The sequence below is a fragment of the Neolamprologus brichardi genome, chromosome 4 (assembly GCF_056152115.1).
Source record: "Neolamprologus brichardi isolate AB-2024 chromosome 4, ASM5615211v1, whole genome shotgun sequence".
Lineage (NCBI taxonomy): Eukaryota > Metazoa > Chordata > Actinopteri > Cichliformes > Cichlidae > Neolamprologus > Neolamprologus brichardi.
This window is the reverse complement of record NC_142107.1, coordinates 7,269,959-7,284,565: the sequence shown is the minus strand read 5'-3', so window position 1 is coordinate 7,284,565 and position 14,607 is coordinate 7,269,959. Positions and strand designations below refer to the sequence as shown.

Genomic DNA, 14,607 nt, shown 5'->3' with positions numbered 1-14,607 from the left:
TGCCATTTTTTATTTGTATTTTTTTTTTTTTCTACAACACAATCTGTAACACCTGAACTCATAAGAGATGAGGAACAAAAAGAAAAGAAAAAAAGGAGGCCAACAGGAAAAATGAACTTCTACGCACCACTTTGTTTTGTTCCACTTTTGCTACTGAACTATGCCAAGCATCTCTTTCTCACCGACATTACTTTTACTAAAAATCACAGTCCAGTGGCTGTTTGCCACCAGCTGATGATCTGAACTGCACATTTTGAGCGGTCAGCCTTACAGCCTTTAATACACACGCACACACAGATACATTCATGCACTCACACACCGAGAGCAGGAAGAGACATGAAAGATCGTTGCAGATATTTTGTTCGGATATGGCATAGAATTTTCCTGTACATGAGGTTGTATTTTTGTAAACTCATTTGTTTTATCTAAAGTGTTTGTATTTAAAGGGAATTGTTCCTTAGAGAACAGTTCAGTGAAACCAACGCAACTCGCTTTTGAACAATGGTCACGGTTGACCACCTATTATTGCACTTTTACAAACAGGCCATGGATGGCTTTGAGGGGGGATGGGGTTGGCCTTTCTCCCCAGTCTTCTTTCTCCAAACGGAGACAAAGAGGAAACCTCTCCTCTCCTCACTTACAGTACCTCTTGTCACCAACAACATGATGCTCTCAAAGTTCTGCCTTGGTCTCTTTTTAGAACCGGTCTGCTTATCGACAGGTCTGAGAACCAGACGTGGTAAAAGTTGGGGTAATTTGCAGCTGCTGGCTGCAAATCAGTTTTGAATTTCTAGCAGTAGTCACTGCTTCCAAGTGTGGGCCCAGCAATTTGTGTCTCTCTCTCCCGGAACTGTGGAAATGCCTGGAACTGGCTGTAGATTAGAGGTACAGATGACCATGGCTTGGTGGAGTCTTCCTGGTCTTCCTCCTCAGGGAGGTGGAATGGAGGGCTCAGTCACGGCGAGCTCCTGAGCGAGATCATTGAAGCGAGCGATGTAGTCTATGCTGCTCTCACTCATCATACAAGCAAGCTGAGAATCCATCTGCAAGCAACACCAAAGAGCTTTCAGATTGACAACAAGGGCAAATCCAAGAAGGAAAAAAAAACCTAAAAACAAGATTTTTCCAGACATCCCTTGAACAGTTTCATGCTTTAGGTCATATCTGTCAATGAAATTAAATTATTTACTGAAAAAGCAGATGTGTTAGTCCAAACACAGGAGGCAACAGTCACCGGGCTCTATTCACCTCCCAGGCAGGTTTGGGCCCCATCCCAGGAAACAGGTTTAAGCTAACAAGTCTGCGTTTGTTAACGCTGAGATGAGTCACTTAACATAATCTGAACTAAACCTGCTCACTGGCAGGTTTTCTTTAACAAACTTAGAGTTTCTCTCTGCCTCATCCCCTCCTGCCACACCTGAACCAGCTAACTGACACTCCCGATTCATTTCTTCATAAAGTCGCTATCAAAGCACGCAAGAGAGCGAGAGAGAGCACTAAAAATGGAAACATGTTCACAGACTGAGATTCAGATATTAAATGCTGTCAGCATTTTAAAAGGTATGGTGTCTGAATCTCAGAGTATGACTCAACAAGTTTTTCATTAAAAATCACCTAAAAATCAGTGGATCAGCCCAGAACCTGATCTACCCAAAAAGGTACCATGTGGTCCCTAACACAACCGGCTCTGGGTCAGAGTCCACTTGCACAGCAGGACAGATCCAAAAGGGGATAAGGACCACATTTTCAGAGTGGATATAAATGCAGGTTATTTTTAAAATGGGAAGTGATGTTTTTACATTTACATTTTAGAGATTAATTAATAACATATAACATGTTGGTTACTAAGATTCAGAGGACTGTGTTGTGTTTGTGGCAAGTGTTGCTTCTCAGTCACAACTTTCTTTCATTTAATAAACAAGCATTTACTTACCTCTGCCACATCAGGAAGGCCACGGGATTGAAAGGAATCATGAGAATTGCAGTCCAGGAGGCTAGGACCGAGTAGAGCTGTGCCGCTGGAGGGGCCAGTGGGGGTTAGGGTGGTCCGTCTGCCCTTATCAGGAGAGACCATGCTGGCTGCAAGGAAAATAAGAGCAAAAGACTGAGTAAATGGCCTTTCATCATACAGCTGTGTCAGTAATATTGGGGATTTTACAAACAAATCTTTGTAAATGTTGACTGTACGTGCTGCTGTATGCAGCATTTTTAGTGGGAAGTAATGATAAAAATACATCCACTTAATATTCTGTCTTTCTTGGCCTAAAATTTAACTTCTGACACACTCTTGAGAAAGGAAGCTAAAAAACAAAACTCTTACAAAGGAGGCATCCCAGTGTGGAGTCAGACGAGTCGCTGGGGTACCACTGAGGGTCGTGGCTGGGTGAAGGGATCCAGCCTCTGGATGGGCTGAGCGATGGAGACGAGGCCAGCAGTTTGGAGCCGTCGCTGTTGCCCAGCTTGGCTGGAGAGAGAGCAGCCTCCTCACCTGCAGTGCAGCAGGCAAACAAAAAATGAGACATCAGCGATTAAACTCAGCAGGCTCAGATGTTTAGCCGCTTGGATGTCAACGTGCACTCTTTTCCACAACCTGCAGAGGAATTAATGCTGTGGAGCCACAAAGCTGACCTCAGTGGTAATTCCAAAACCTTTCTAACCTACTCTCACTTTTCATTTCACTAAACAAACATCAATAAGCTTTATTTAGCAGTTTCGTGTCAATATGGCTCGGGTAAGACGTCTGCACGTGCACGCACCGTAATGTGTGGAGTTGATGGCAAGCTCGATGATGGAGTCGCTGATCTGCGTTTGAGGTTCTCCGGGGGTTAGAGCCTCTTCAGGAGGGCCTGGGAGGGAGATATCAAGGAGCGAGGCAACGCTCGGTGGAGAGAGGAGTGAGTCTCCCCCGCCGGTGACTCCAGGAGACGGAGGTGGTACGCCATTCTATGGAAAGAGCGATTTAACTTAGCACATCACATTTTTTTTTAAACCATTTATTCAAGCATAGCTGACAATTTTCTTTATCAAATGGTGATCAGCTACGACTGGAAAACAAATGAGGTTACGCAGACTCGCTGCCGTTAACTAAGCCAAGTGTTCCTTCACAAAGGCCCACTGTGAGCAAGGAAACGCCCTGATGGCGATACAAACAGCTTTATTAATCCCATCAGGGCAAACTGTTTGGAGCAGCTTGTTTTTAAACCGTAACAGACAAATAAACAGGTAATCATGAATATGACAACTGTATGCAAGAATAATGTCTACAAATAAAACCTATAAAAATTACTAAAACATTTGTGAAGTCTTGTACAACAGATGCACAGTAAAAAGAAAAACATTATGCAAAACCTGGCCTACACCGCACAGATAAACAGAAAATCATTAGAGTGAGCAATAACTTTCATTAAAGTAAGATAAATCAAAAACTGACAGTTTTAACTGTAACACTCCAAGATGGTAATGGGCAATATCATTTATTCTAATGCCAAAGGCAAGGAGGAGACATCAAATGAAGGAGGCTTCTAGTCTGTGTGTGTGTGTGTGTGTGTGTGTGTGTGTGTGTGTGTGTGTGTGTGTGTGTGTGTGTGTGTCTCTCTAACCTCTGGAACATTTTGCTGGTGGAGTTGAGAGTCTGGCTCAGCATCAGCAATGGGAGTGGTGGCGAGAAGAGCGCTGTTATCCACAGTGGAAGAATCCACCTCCCGACAGGGACTGCCTGGGATGATGCCTGCAGACTTAGCTGCCAGGTCAATGGCACCTGAAAGTATTAACAGTTCAGGCAAACGAGAGATTTGTCATATCGCTCCTGATAAGCATTAACAGCAACAGCATGTGAAGAGCAGAGCAGGAAGAGAAAAAAAAAAAAAAAGGATGGTCCAAGGTCTTCTGGAAAAATGTTTTTGCTTCTGTCGTCTGCACAGAAATACTGTCTGTCACTGATCTTCTCAGAGTTCTAGATTTTGACACAGGAATCTTACACAAATACAACTTGGACCTTAAATATGTTTTTAAGCAATTTTATAAAATATGTCTGTGAAGGTTCTCAGTCATCCAGGTCATCGTAGTCAAAGGAGCTTGCAAAGAAAAGCGCCTGGACTTCTTTAAGTTACTTGAAGACGTTTCACCTCTCATCCGAGAAGCTTCTTCAGTTCTAAGGTCAAATGGTGGGGAGTCCCAGATATAAACCTAGTGGGAGTATCCCCCCACAGAGGAAAAGGACCCCCTGATGATCCTCTAATCGCCTGATCCAAGGTGTGAAACTGGGTGTTTATAAAAGCAAAGTTTCAAAAAGAAGGACAAATTTTTCCCAAGGATCTGGTTGCTGGTGTGATAGAAGTCCTTTACAGAGGTTAAAAGTAAATAGGATGATTAATATGTAGGTTAATTTAAGTGCTTGTGGTATTTTACAGAAATTCCCAAGTTGTTGACCCCATAAAAACAACAATATGTAATTTTTTTGCAGTATATTTGGTGTAGAGTTTATCAATATTTCAATAAAACAGAAAAATGTAGTAGATAACAGAAGAAGTCCATACTAGAGAGCTGGCTGGCCCCCACAGAGCTGGATGTTGCTGGGGTCGTTTTAGTTTGGACAGAGCGAGAGGAAGGAGCTAGTCGGGGATGGATCGGCCGGAAAGATCCAGTTCCTGAAGGAAGAAACAGGAAGTGAGAGAGCAGACAATTACCAGAGGGTTTTGCTGAGAAAGAGAAATTGTTTTTAGCTGTGATTTCATTAATGCATACTGTAAAACTATGCCCTAAACATTTCCAGTCTCAGCTGACGACATATTCTATCGTTCTGTCCTGTCATCTGAGGAGTACCTGTGGCAGAGGAGTTGGAGAGGATGGAGAAGGAGCAGACGTGTTGAGGAGTGTCTCCTGTAGTTCTGGGCAGCAGTGTTCGCTGTGAACGAGAAAGAAGTGGCCAAACAAAACACACTTAGGAAAACCCGCCTTCCACCCAACCAAGCGCAGAACTGATGAATGGATAATGATCCTGCTCTCACCTGAACTACAAGTGGTTTGCGAAGTTGTCTGTTCCGAGGTTTTCTCTGTCTAGAAAGGAAAAGATCTGACTGCATCTGTGAGAAAAAGAAAAGAAAAAAAAACACATATTAATGCTCGTTAATACATCAATTATGTCTTTGTACAACTGGCATAAACAAAACAAAAAATGATGCATTATTTTGGCTTACACTGATCGAGTCGAGCTGCTGTCTGAAGGCTAGCTCTGCCTCTTTGTTAGGGGAGAACATTCGGTTGTGCCGTGAGCTGTTGGGTGGCAGCGTGGTGGGTACTGCGAACACGCTGCTTTCTGATTCGCCAACTGCAGTAGAACCCAGCAGAGAGCGGGGTAGGTTGCGCCCACCTGAACAGGATTGAAACAGATGTGGTGCCACATCAGGAAAGGCAGCTATTTGAAAACAACTTCTAAAGAGGAAGCATCGGTGCTGCATAATTACTTCTCGCTGTTTAATAACTACAGCACTATAAGTACAAAAATGACTTTAAAAAGCCTGCAGGAGAGAGACATAAATACCTCCAGCACTTGGCAGCTGCAACTTGGGCATGCGCAAAGATGCCTGCGGCCGCCCACAGCTGGGGCTACGGGCGCCTGCAACAGGACCCTTCGCCGGAGGTGTGAGGACCTGGTTTTGCTCCTCCTGATAGGTCTTGAGGGGTGATGTGGCTGTGGAGCACAGCTCTGGAGCCTGAAGGAAAAGGCACATGATATGCTCCTATCTCGAAATAGCACTTTCATTGAAAAAGACAAAACAAAAAAAACAAACCGTGGTGTTCATAGTACATAACCAGTAACATGTTTTTCATCAGCTGGCTTTGTACTGAATATAAACTCTTCACACTGCTGCGTCTTAAAAATTTTTAATTTTAAGCCTTAATGCCACTGATAATTACACATTTTTCATCTTTTCAACTTGTAATTTAAACAACACACCAGGCCACAATCTTGGAAGACAGAAAAGGGAAAACTTACCAGAGGTTTGGGGTTGACTTCAGTGGAAACCAGCTTGAGTAAGCAGCGCAAAACTCGATTTGTCCTGTCGGGCTTTGGCTGCACTGAGGCTTGTCCCTCTTCTGAGTTGCTGGGTGGAGCTGTGACCGGCTGCCACTCGTACTCCAGCTGCAGCTTGCCTGGCTTCCCAAACATCAGGTACAGCTCGGCCAAGGTGACGTTCTCTGCGTCACGGGCGCTCCAGCCTTCCTCTCTGATTTGCTCAACGACCCGTTCTTTGGTCGCTGGTGGGGAAGCTTGCGACGCGGCTTCGTCTGAGCCAGTCACTGGAGGTTTGACTGAAGGAGGCTGGTTTGCCTCCGAGGAAGACGCGCTGGTGCTCTGCTCCTCTTTGTACTGCTCAGCGGAGCCATCGGCACCACTACATGACCTGTCCGTGCTTCTGGTCATGGCTAAACCACCACTGACCTCAACGCCAGTGCAGGCCTTTCCTGGATCAGAAGATCCCATCCCATCTCCCTCTTCTCTGACAGTCTGCTGAGAGGAAACTGGGACACAAGGGGACTGAAGTCTCTTCTCCTCTACCTTTGCAGAACTGTCTGCTGATGGATCAGGGTTGAGGGTTTCAGTTCGACGAGCATCACCCGTAATAGTCAGTGAAGCACCAGCAACAGCAGCGCTTCCCCGCCCAGATTTGCTGCCAGTTCGAGGTTGTGGAGCTGCATGGATGCCCAGGATCTGGGCAGCTGGCAACTCCTTGGCATTAGGCCGGCTCTTGCCACTCTCGATCCAATGGACAGTGCAGGAGGCTTTGGAGTGAACCACACGTGCCACCCCAGGCAGTGCAGTCAATGTGCAGCTCTCAGCTGGAAAAAGAAAAAGTTCTTCCTTCTGAGTTATGCTGGGAGAGGCTGTGCTGGTCTGGTTGCCTTCTAGAGCCTCTCTCTCCATGAGACTCTTAAGCTGAGTTTTCAAAGTTAAGGACCAGTTTATATTCGACACAAGCTGGTATATGCCCCAGAAAGCAGCATGTTAGAGCAGTACATTTCTAATATGTACACTAGGAATGAAAAACACTCTGAAGAGTTTTGCATACATATTGCACTGTAATGTTTTTTTTTTTTTTTGTAAAGGATACAATCCGCTGGTCATGATAAGCCCACTTCTGTTTCAGATACTCTATGAGGCTGGAGACTTTCCTGTGGAGCTCCACCACCATCCTGAGAAAACAGAAAAAAACACTTGATGTCAACTTTGCAAAATACAACACTACCAGGTCTAATACGTCTGACCTAAACTACTTCTACATTTTACACTTAGACTACTGTGGATCAAATTTAATAGAGTTTTCTAAAACCAAAATAATCCTGTGTGGGAAAAATCAAAACGCCAACTACGTGCTCCAAAAATAACTAAAATAAAACAGAAATTTTCATTAATGTATAGTTTTACTATATTTGTTTTGTCACGTTTGCAAACAAATGCATACTGACATTGTGAAAAGGGCTGAATTACAGCAAAGTCTTTACTCTTCTTCAACCTACCAATGATAAATAACCCCTTATTATCATAATAACTAAAAAAAAAAAACCCTAACACTGAAACCAACGAAAAACGAAACTGTGAACCTCAAAAGAAGCAAACCCAGTCTGAACACTAACTGAAAACTGAACTGAGAACAAAAATTAAAAATGAAAGAAATAGAGTTTAAACTTTAAACCGCATCATGTCTGAGGGAGTTTACACTTTTCAAATTTCACGAGTTAACTTAAAAAAAAATATATACACATATTTAATTTGCACAAAAAAAAAACAAACAAAAAAAAACAAAAAACCAGACATTTCATTACTTTCATTTCTCAAGAGCTGACCCAGAAAACGGTGGAAAACATGCAAACCATCAAACTGAAATAAGCAGTCTGAAGCCAAGAAGAGGTTCTTAAATTAGCTCAGGCTTTGTTGCATCGCCATGGCTTGAACTAATAAAATAAATAAATAAAATAATAATAGAAAATGAATTAAATAATGAAGGTATGACATCTCTCTGACTCTTGGATGTTATGCTTTTGAAAATATATTGTGGTTCTTATCCATGTCAGACCTGAGCCGAGGGTTGTGGGCAAGACTCTGAACTCGGGCCCAGGAGTGGTTACTGCGTGGTTGGAGCTCCACTGCCACCTTCAAGGGCAGACGCACCGGCTTCTGGTCCTCTTCATCACTCACTCCTGCAGGACACAAAATTACAGATTCAGCCACTATATGAAAAGCCCAAAACCTGTAAACTCAACTATGCTCTCTCACTTAATTACGACAAAATGAAAAGGCAGTCATCAATCTCAGTGGGATCCATTCACAGATTTACATACAACAATGACAAGAGACAGTCTTTTTCTATCCTTGATTAAAGCAAATATTTTCAGTAAGTGTGATGAGTGGGTGTTATTGAGCAGAGGGGTTGATGACAGCTGGTCAGAACAGTCATCTCCTTCATCCTCCTCACTTTGCACCCAAAGTTACCATGGAAACACCACCAGCCCACTTGATGCCATGGTTTTTGTAAAAGCCCCGCCCCCGTGAACCCCCCAGTCTCACCATCGGTGAGGTTTTCAGTGCTTGTTCTGTAACGCGTGTGCAGGGTTTCTGCAGGCTCATACTCACCATCTGGATCACAAAGTTTCTTCAACGCTCTGCACATTGGAGCTTTGATCCGCAGGTTCCTCCCCTTAGAGCGCACGGTGGTGGCCCTGGTGGAACAGAAGAATCTTTATTCAAATATGTTGTAAGCTCTAAAACTTGCCGTGCCACAGAGAAAGCATCTGACTACATACTGTCAACTCAGCCCTCAGATTTGTTTTTCATACTAGCAAAGTGCTAATCTGCATCTTTCCAAATGTGATCTAGTGCATCAGTTTAACGTATCACAATCCCAGATGTGTGCATGTAAACCCACTAACCAAAGCTTCTGCCACAGACTTACCCTTGCTGGATGAGTTCGTTCAGCTTTGCCACATTCTTATCATCCATCACTGTCAAAGACAAAACACAAGACAGCTAGTTAAGACATGCTCCTCAGGGGCAACTGCCCCGAGCCACAGGGATCATCTGGAGTTTAATCACATCCCCTGTGTCCTCAACCAGCAGAACAAAACAGCAAAACACACGCAGTCTACGCTGCATCCAAGTGCTTTCACAGGCCTCACTTACATCCTCCAACTTTTTTGCGAAGCTCGGCGTAGCAGATGAGGCCGTACAGTTCTTGAGAAGATTTCTTTAACACCCTGGAGTACACTGAGAAGGAAAGGAAGCACAAGTCACAACACTGGTGGAGGCCTGTGCGTGCTACATAAAGATAACATAAGAGTAACACTGGGTGCTTTGTGTAGGGGAAAAGAGCTCCAGCTTATCTGGTGAGCTTCTTTAACATATGTTTTGCTTGCTAAAAAACCAAAATGTCAGTGTGAGTTCTGTTGTAAGAAAAAATAATAATATATGTGGCTGTTTGACAGTATCTCTTCTTTACTTCTCATTCACAGTGTCTGCAGTAAGTAGCATAACTGAAACAACTAAACACAAACCTAAAATAAACCAATTAAGATCAGCCTAAGAGATCACCTTGTTGTATGAATTGTACACATTTTTATGAGGTGTCATTCGATAAAGTCATTACAGTGTACAAACTTAATATTTGGGGATCAAAAATTCCAAGGTGAATTCATTTATTCACCCCACGTGTTCCACATGTTTTCTGTGTTTAACAAAAAAAAGAGAAAAAAAAGCAACTCACCGTTAGCGAAGTCGATGTGTTTGGAGATCTTGTGCCAAGTTCGGTAGTAAAAGTGGCGGACCTGTTCCTTGTTCTTCACCATATTTGCTGGCTTGCCTCTCTTCTTGTACTTCATTGCAATGTTGTTCTGGATGGCCTCAAAATCCTTCCCGTGCTGGGAACAAAGGAGGGCAGTCGTGAATCTACGACGTCAAAAGATCTACACATGGTAAACTTTTAACTTGGTAAAAGGTTGTTGCAAGCTTTACCTCATAAAGACCCTCAAAAAAGCTGTTTTTGTCCTCGGCGCTCCAGGATTCCCACTGCCGACGGGCTCTTTTCTGGTTACCAGCTTGTTCTTCCTTCTCTGTAGACCCTTGGCCCTTGGAGGTCTTGGATACTCCCCCCGTGGAGCTGACCACAGGCCCGGTCTGTCCCACCACACCCTGGGAAGAGGAGCCATTCTCTGCCCCTGTTTTAACACAGAAACATTCAGAGGAAAGGCACAACTTAAATATCAGCTCACCACCCTGGCTGTTTTGTATGTCATAACAAAAAAAGGTTGATCTGAGGTGTGTGATTTGCAAGATGTTAAAATACATGCACACAAAGCCACCCACTGCCATTACAGCGCACAGAACCTGCAGAGCTTCCCTCTCTGTGGTTAAGCTCTGGCAAGGAGACAGGAAAAGCAATCAGTCCCTATGGTCAGGTCTACATTACACAGTTCCAAAACAAACTCATGGTGGGCTCCACTGGCCAAGTTTTCTGGCCCAGCACTGCGCACAACGCCATGAGACATTAGCAGGAGCACCCAGAGAGTTGCTGTTGCAGTACTGTGCTACATTAAGCACTTTTTTCTTTATTTTTTTTATTATTTTTTTTAGCCCAAATAGGTGTTAATTTACAAACACAAGCATGTGACTGGCTCACAGACAATAACCTAGATGTGTCGCCTTCAAAATAGAAGTGCACCGATATAGCATCACATAAAAATAAGTGAGGCTTTCTTGGTCAGACGGTCAAACGTTTGTGCTCAATCTAAATATAGTTTCTGAGACAATCAGAGCTTTTCTGTTTCAAACAACAAAAATCCACCAGTCATACCTGTCAAAGGATACACAAGTAAATAATATTGTTTCTGATCTGATCAATGGCTGCTGTTTTGTGGACAAAGCAATTTTAAAAGGAAAAATGTACAAATTAAAATCACAGATATATAATGTACTGAAATATTTTTCCAAATAAATTCCACTTTTCAATGAGGAACACACAGATTACTGGGTGGCATAGCCTCATTAACAAACTCAAAGACCACCACCACCTTACTAAGTCTCAGCCCCACCCAAAGCTGTCTGTGCCTCCAGAGAGACAGGTAGTGTGGAAACCCAAGAGGTAATGCCTCGTCTGCATAGATAAACTGACACCAACCAGCTCACACTTAGCAAATACAATACTATTAGTGATTGGTAGCCTACAAGGGAATCCTTCATTGTGTTTAAAAGTCATCCTGAAAGCCTTAAGTCATCTCTAGCTTTGATTTATTGTTCAGAAAGTTCCTGATATCGGTCACCCTCTGAGTTACTACAAAGGCTCATTCAGATTATTTGCAAAATCAAAACTGAATAATGGCAAATAAATTACAACCTCTGCTTTACTGGTATTTGTTGTAAGGGGGGGGGGGGGGGGAGAACAAAGGTAGCCTAGGCTAAATCTGTGGGTCAATGAAATGATTGGCTGAAAACTGCAATACCATTCTTGTCCAATTTCCTATATAGTCCCAGAAAGACAAAAAAACTGTAAGCAACCCTGTTCAGTAATGTCCCTTTCCTGTTCTGATATCAGGTCCATTTTAAGCCTGTGATTTATTCCTCCTGCTGATAACAACACCATGCCTTTATTGTTATTGCTGCCAGTTTCCAAGAAACTGCAAAAATCAAGTGACATCTTAATTAAAATCTAACTTCTGGCCTCTCCTGTTTTTTGCTTCTTTTTTTCCCGCATAAGTGGTGTACAGGATGGTGTTGCAACATGGGCTGGAGCAGCCAAAAATGTACCCAGAGAACAACCCAGCAAGTGGCCCACAGGGGATACACGGCAACACAACGGCATCACAGACAAGCACACTGCAAGCACCGACAGAGAAAACTAAAACTGACAGCGCAGCCCCCAATCTCTCCTGATCCCACCTGTACACACTCTTTCCCGAGCTGGTCACTCACTTACCTTTCGATTTTGCCCCGCCATGTCCATTGATGGAGGAGCCGATTGAATCCTTCCGTATCCGTTTGCTCGGAGGTCGAACGCTTGATCGGAGAAAATGATGCTGGTCGGGGCCCGGAGGGCCGGGCTCAGCTGATGTCTGAGGAGGCTGGGTCGAGCCTGGTCCGGTTCGGTTCGGAGCAGAAGCAGGAAGGACCGGGGCTGAACCGGAGCTGAGACCCGTGGTTGATGGATTAAGAATTTCCACTCCGTCCTCTCCCTTTGTACTGCGCTCCTCGCTCGCCTGCTCTCCGTTCTCCTCTTCGTCGCAACCGTCGGGCTTTCTGGACGGATTCCTCCTCCCATCGACACCGATCCCCTCCCTGGAGCCCGGTGTCATGCTGCCACAACACAATTACACAAAATTTGTCACATTAGGAGCAAAGCGATGAGCAAAATTAACTTCTAAAGACGACGTTCACTGTCTCTCAACATGGCCGCCGCTGTTTGTTTCAAATCCCCTCTTCAGTCCCGTCAAAACAACACCAAATATATGCATTTCATGCCTTGAGATAAATTAGATTTAACAGCTGAAGCAGTTAGAAGACTGGCAGCGATGCTTTTCCGAGTAGCTTTCCGCTCTAATGGCCAATAATAACGATTTAATTTAAACTGAATTCAAAAGCAACCGCTTTTCAGTTTAGCGCCCTGCAGAAACGACAACGAAAACCCCCTCGGTGCCTTCGACCTCTAAATAAAGTGTTTATTTCAAACCTAATTTTACCCATTTTGGTGCTCCTCTGTAGTAGACGATGTCTTCTTTCTCTTCACCATGGGTCCGAGCGGTTAGACTGGCAATTAGTGGTCAAATTGAGCATAATAAAGCCGAGAGCGATCGCTCCGCTTTTATGCCCTCTCCTTGCTCCTGATTCGACTGAGCTGAACTCTCTGCGCAGTTCAACTGTCTCTTCTATCAGCAACAACATTACTCAATGCTTTCCATGCAACGAGACATAAATGACACAAAACCAGCCGCAAATACGAGATATTTAACTGCATTTTGATGGATAATAATTTACAAAAAACCCGTGTCGGTTGAGCTCATTTGAATTGATATAAGCAGGGATAGTTTTATTAAGCTGTGAGTGGACTTCGCTTCACACTACGTCATCATAAGCAGAAATTGTGCCTGCAAAAGAAATCATTTTATGCTCAAACCTTTGCCATGGTAATGTTATTAATTGCCAGCAATACTACAGCCCCTCATAAATACACACGACGATGGCACATGAGGAAAATCAGGACGTGGCTTTAAGTACACGTTGAGTAGAAGGAGTAGAAGGAGCTGGAGGAGTAGAAGGGGTGCTGCACTTGTGTTAAAATGTGTAAACACTGCAGAGTTTCTTATCCTATGTGCTCTACTGTTTTTCCACAACTTAATTTTATGCTTGCTGAATAATCAGGAGAGGGGGTGTCCAGTGCTTAAGGACGACAAAAAAAAAAAAAAAAAAATCAGACCTGGGCAGCTTTAGTATGGGGAAACATCACGAATGTCTTCTTTTGCCACACAGCATTTAAATCTCTCAGTTCGTGTCAGCATACAGCTGATTATCAGGCAATTCTGGCACAAATTGAGACGAATTAATAATTTATGAAAGCCTTAGATAATTGCTTCAGCTATTTAATGTTTCAATTGAGCTTAATTAGATCTTTAAACTTCAAGTGATGGACAGCTATAGCTGTCACTTATTCTGTTTTATCATATTCTTTCAGTGCAATCTGAGTTGACTCGAACACACTTACACTGAAACACCGCGGTTCTGTTTTTACTTCACTAAATGACATTACTCGCGTCCCACAGCAGTGTTACATTAAAAACTACTTAGCAGCTGTAATAGTCTCATCACGAGTATAATATTATATCGGAAGCTTCACGTGTATTTGGAAGTACAGTGGTGTAATAATTTGAGGTGTTTACAAGCAGTTGCTAGTAAGTAGATGTAGCAAAATATATTAAATGCAGTCAAATATTTCTTCCGTGGATAGCCCGCTACTATGTCCAGCATGGCTGCTGTTGTTGGCTAGCTAACATTAACAGTATAACAAGCCAAACAAGATTTTACGTTATAAAACTGCTCCTAGCATAACGGCTATTTTGTACAGAGTCCAAAACATGTTGTTGAATTGGTAAATATTACTGAGCTTACCTAAAGCAGAAGATTGCTGGTAGTATTCCCAAACGAGACACAGTTTAGCATTGCTAGCTGACTGTAGACCTCCAGCTTGCTACCGATGACAGCTCCAGCTGCTCCGTTGTCAGCGCGCGCAGACACGCCCATTACTATACAAAAACAAAGACTGTGATTGGCTAAAAAAACACGAGGTCGGCGGTTAAAGTTTGATTGACAGAAACCTCCGCCAACTGTTAGTGGAAGAGTTAACAACGAAAGACCAATTGTCATTCTCTTCCTGTCACGCCTCGCCAAGTTTACCGACTAGTACACTAAACATTTTAAGCGACTCTGGGTAATATATAATCTAACCTTTTTGTTTAGCTATTAAATTTTTGTTTGTTTGTTTTAACAATAGTTTATCACTGCAATTAACATTTCTGGTCCTGTAAGACAAGTTCCGCCCAAAAAATGATTGACATTTTGACGAACAATTC

The 14,607-nt window shown here is 43.3% G+C and overlaps 1 protein-coding gene across 2 annotated transcripts; it reads right to left on the bottom strand.

Annotated features, from left to right (window-relative positions):
• Nucleotides 1-251: 251 nt before the first annotated feature.
• cramp1 (cramped chromatin regulator 1) lies at nt 252-14,283 on the bottom strand. Of its 2 annotated transcripts, none has more exons than XM_087839717.1 (20): nt 14,147-14,283; nt 11,964-12,340; nt 10,007-10,209; nt 9,759-9,912; nt 9,179-9,262; nt 8,952-9,000; nt 8,633-8,718; nt 8,076-8,199; nt 7,113-7,194; nt 5,996-6,937; nt 5,540-5,711; nt 5,196-5,368; nt 5,007-5,081; nt 4,822-4,903; nt 4,536-4,646; nt 3,600-3,757; nt 2,757-2,943; nt 2,321-2,488; nt 1,934-2,079; nt 252-1,043 (listed from the first exon to the last, which is right to left on the bottom strand). In XM_087839717.1, exons 2-20 carry the CDS (start codon nt 12,337-12,339, stop codon nt 930-932), a joined length of 3,486 nt encoding a protein of 1,161 aa, XP_087695843.1. In that variant the 5' UTR covers nt 12,340; nt 14,147-14,283; the 3' UTR covers nt 252-929. The 2 variants fall into 2 exon arrangements, with proteins under 2 accessions (XP_087695843.1, XP_087695842.1); XM_087839716.1 differs by lacking the exon at nt 14,147-14,283 and adding an exon at nt 12,724-12,887.
• Between the last annotated feature and the right edge of the window lie 324 nt (nt 14,284-14,607).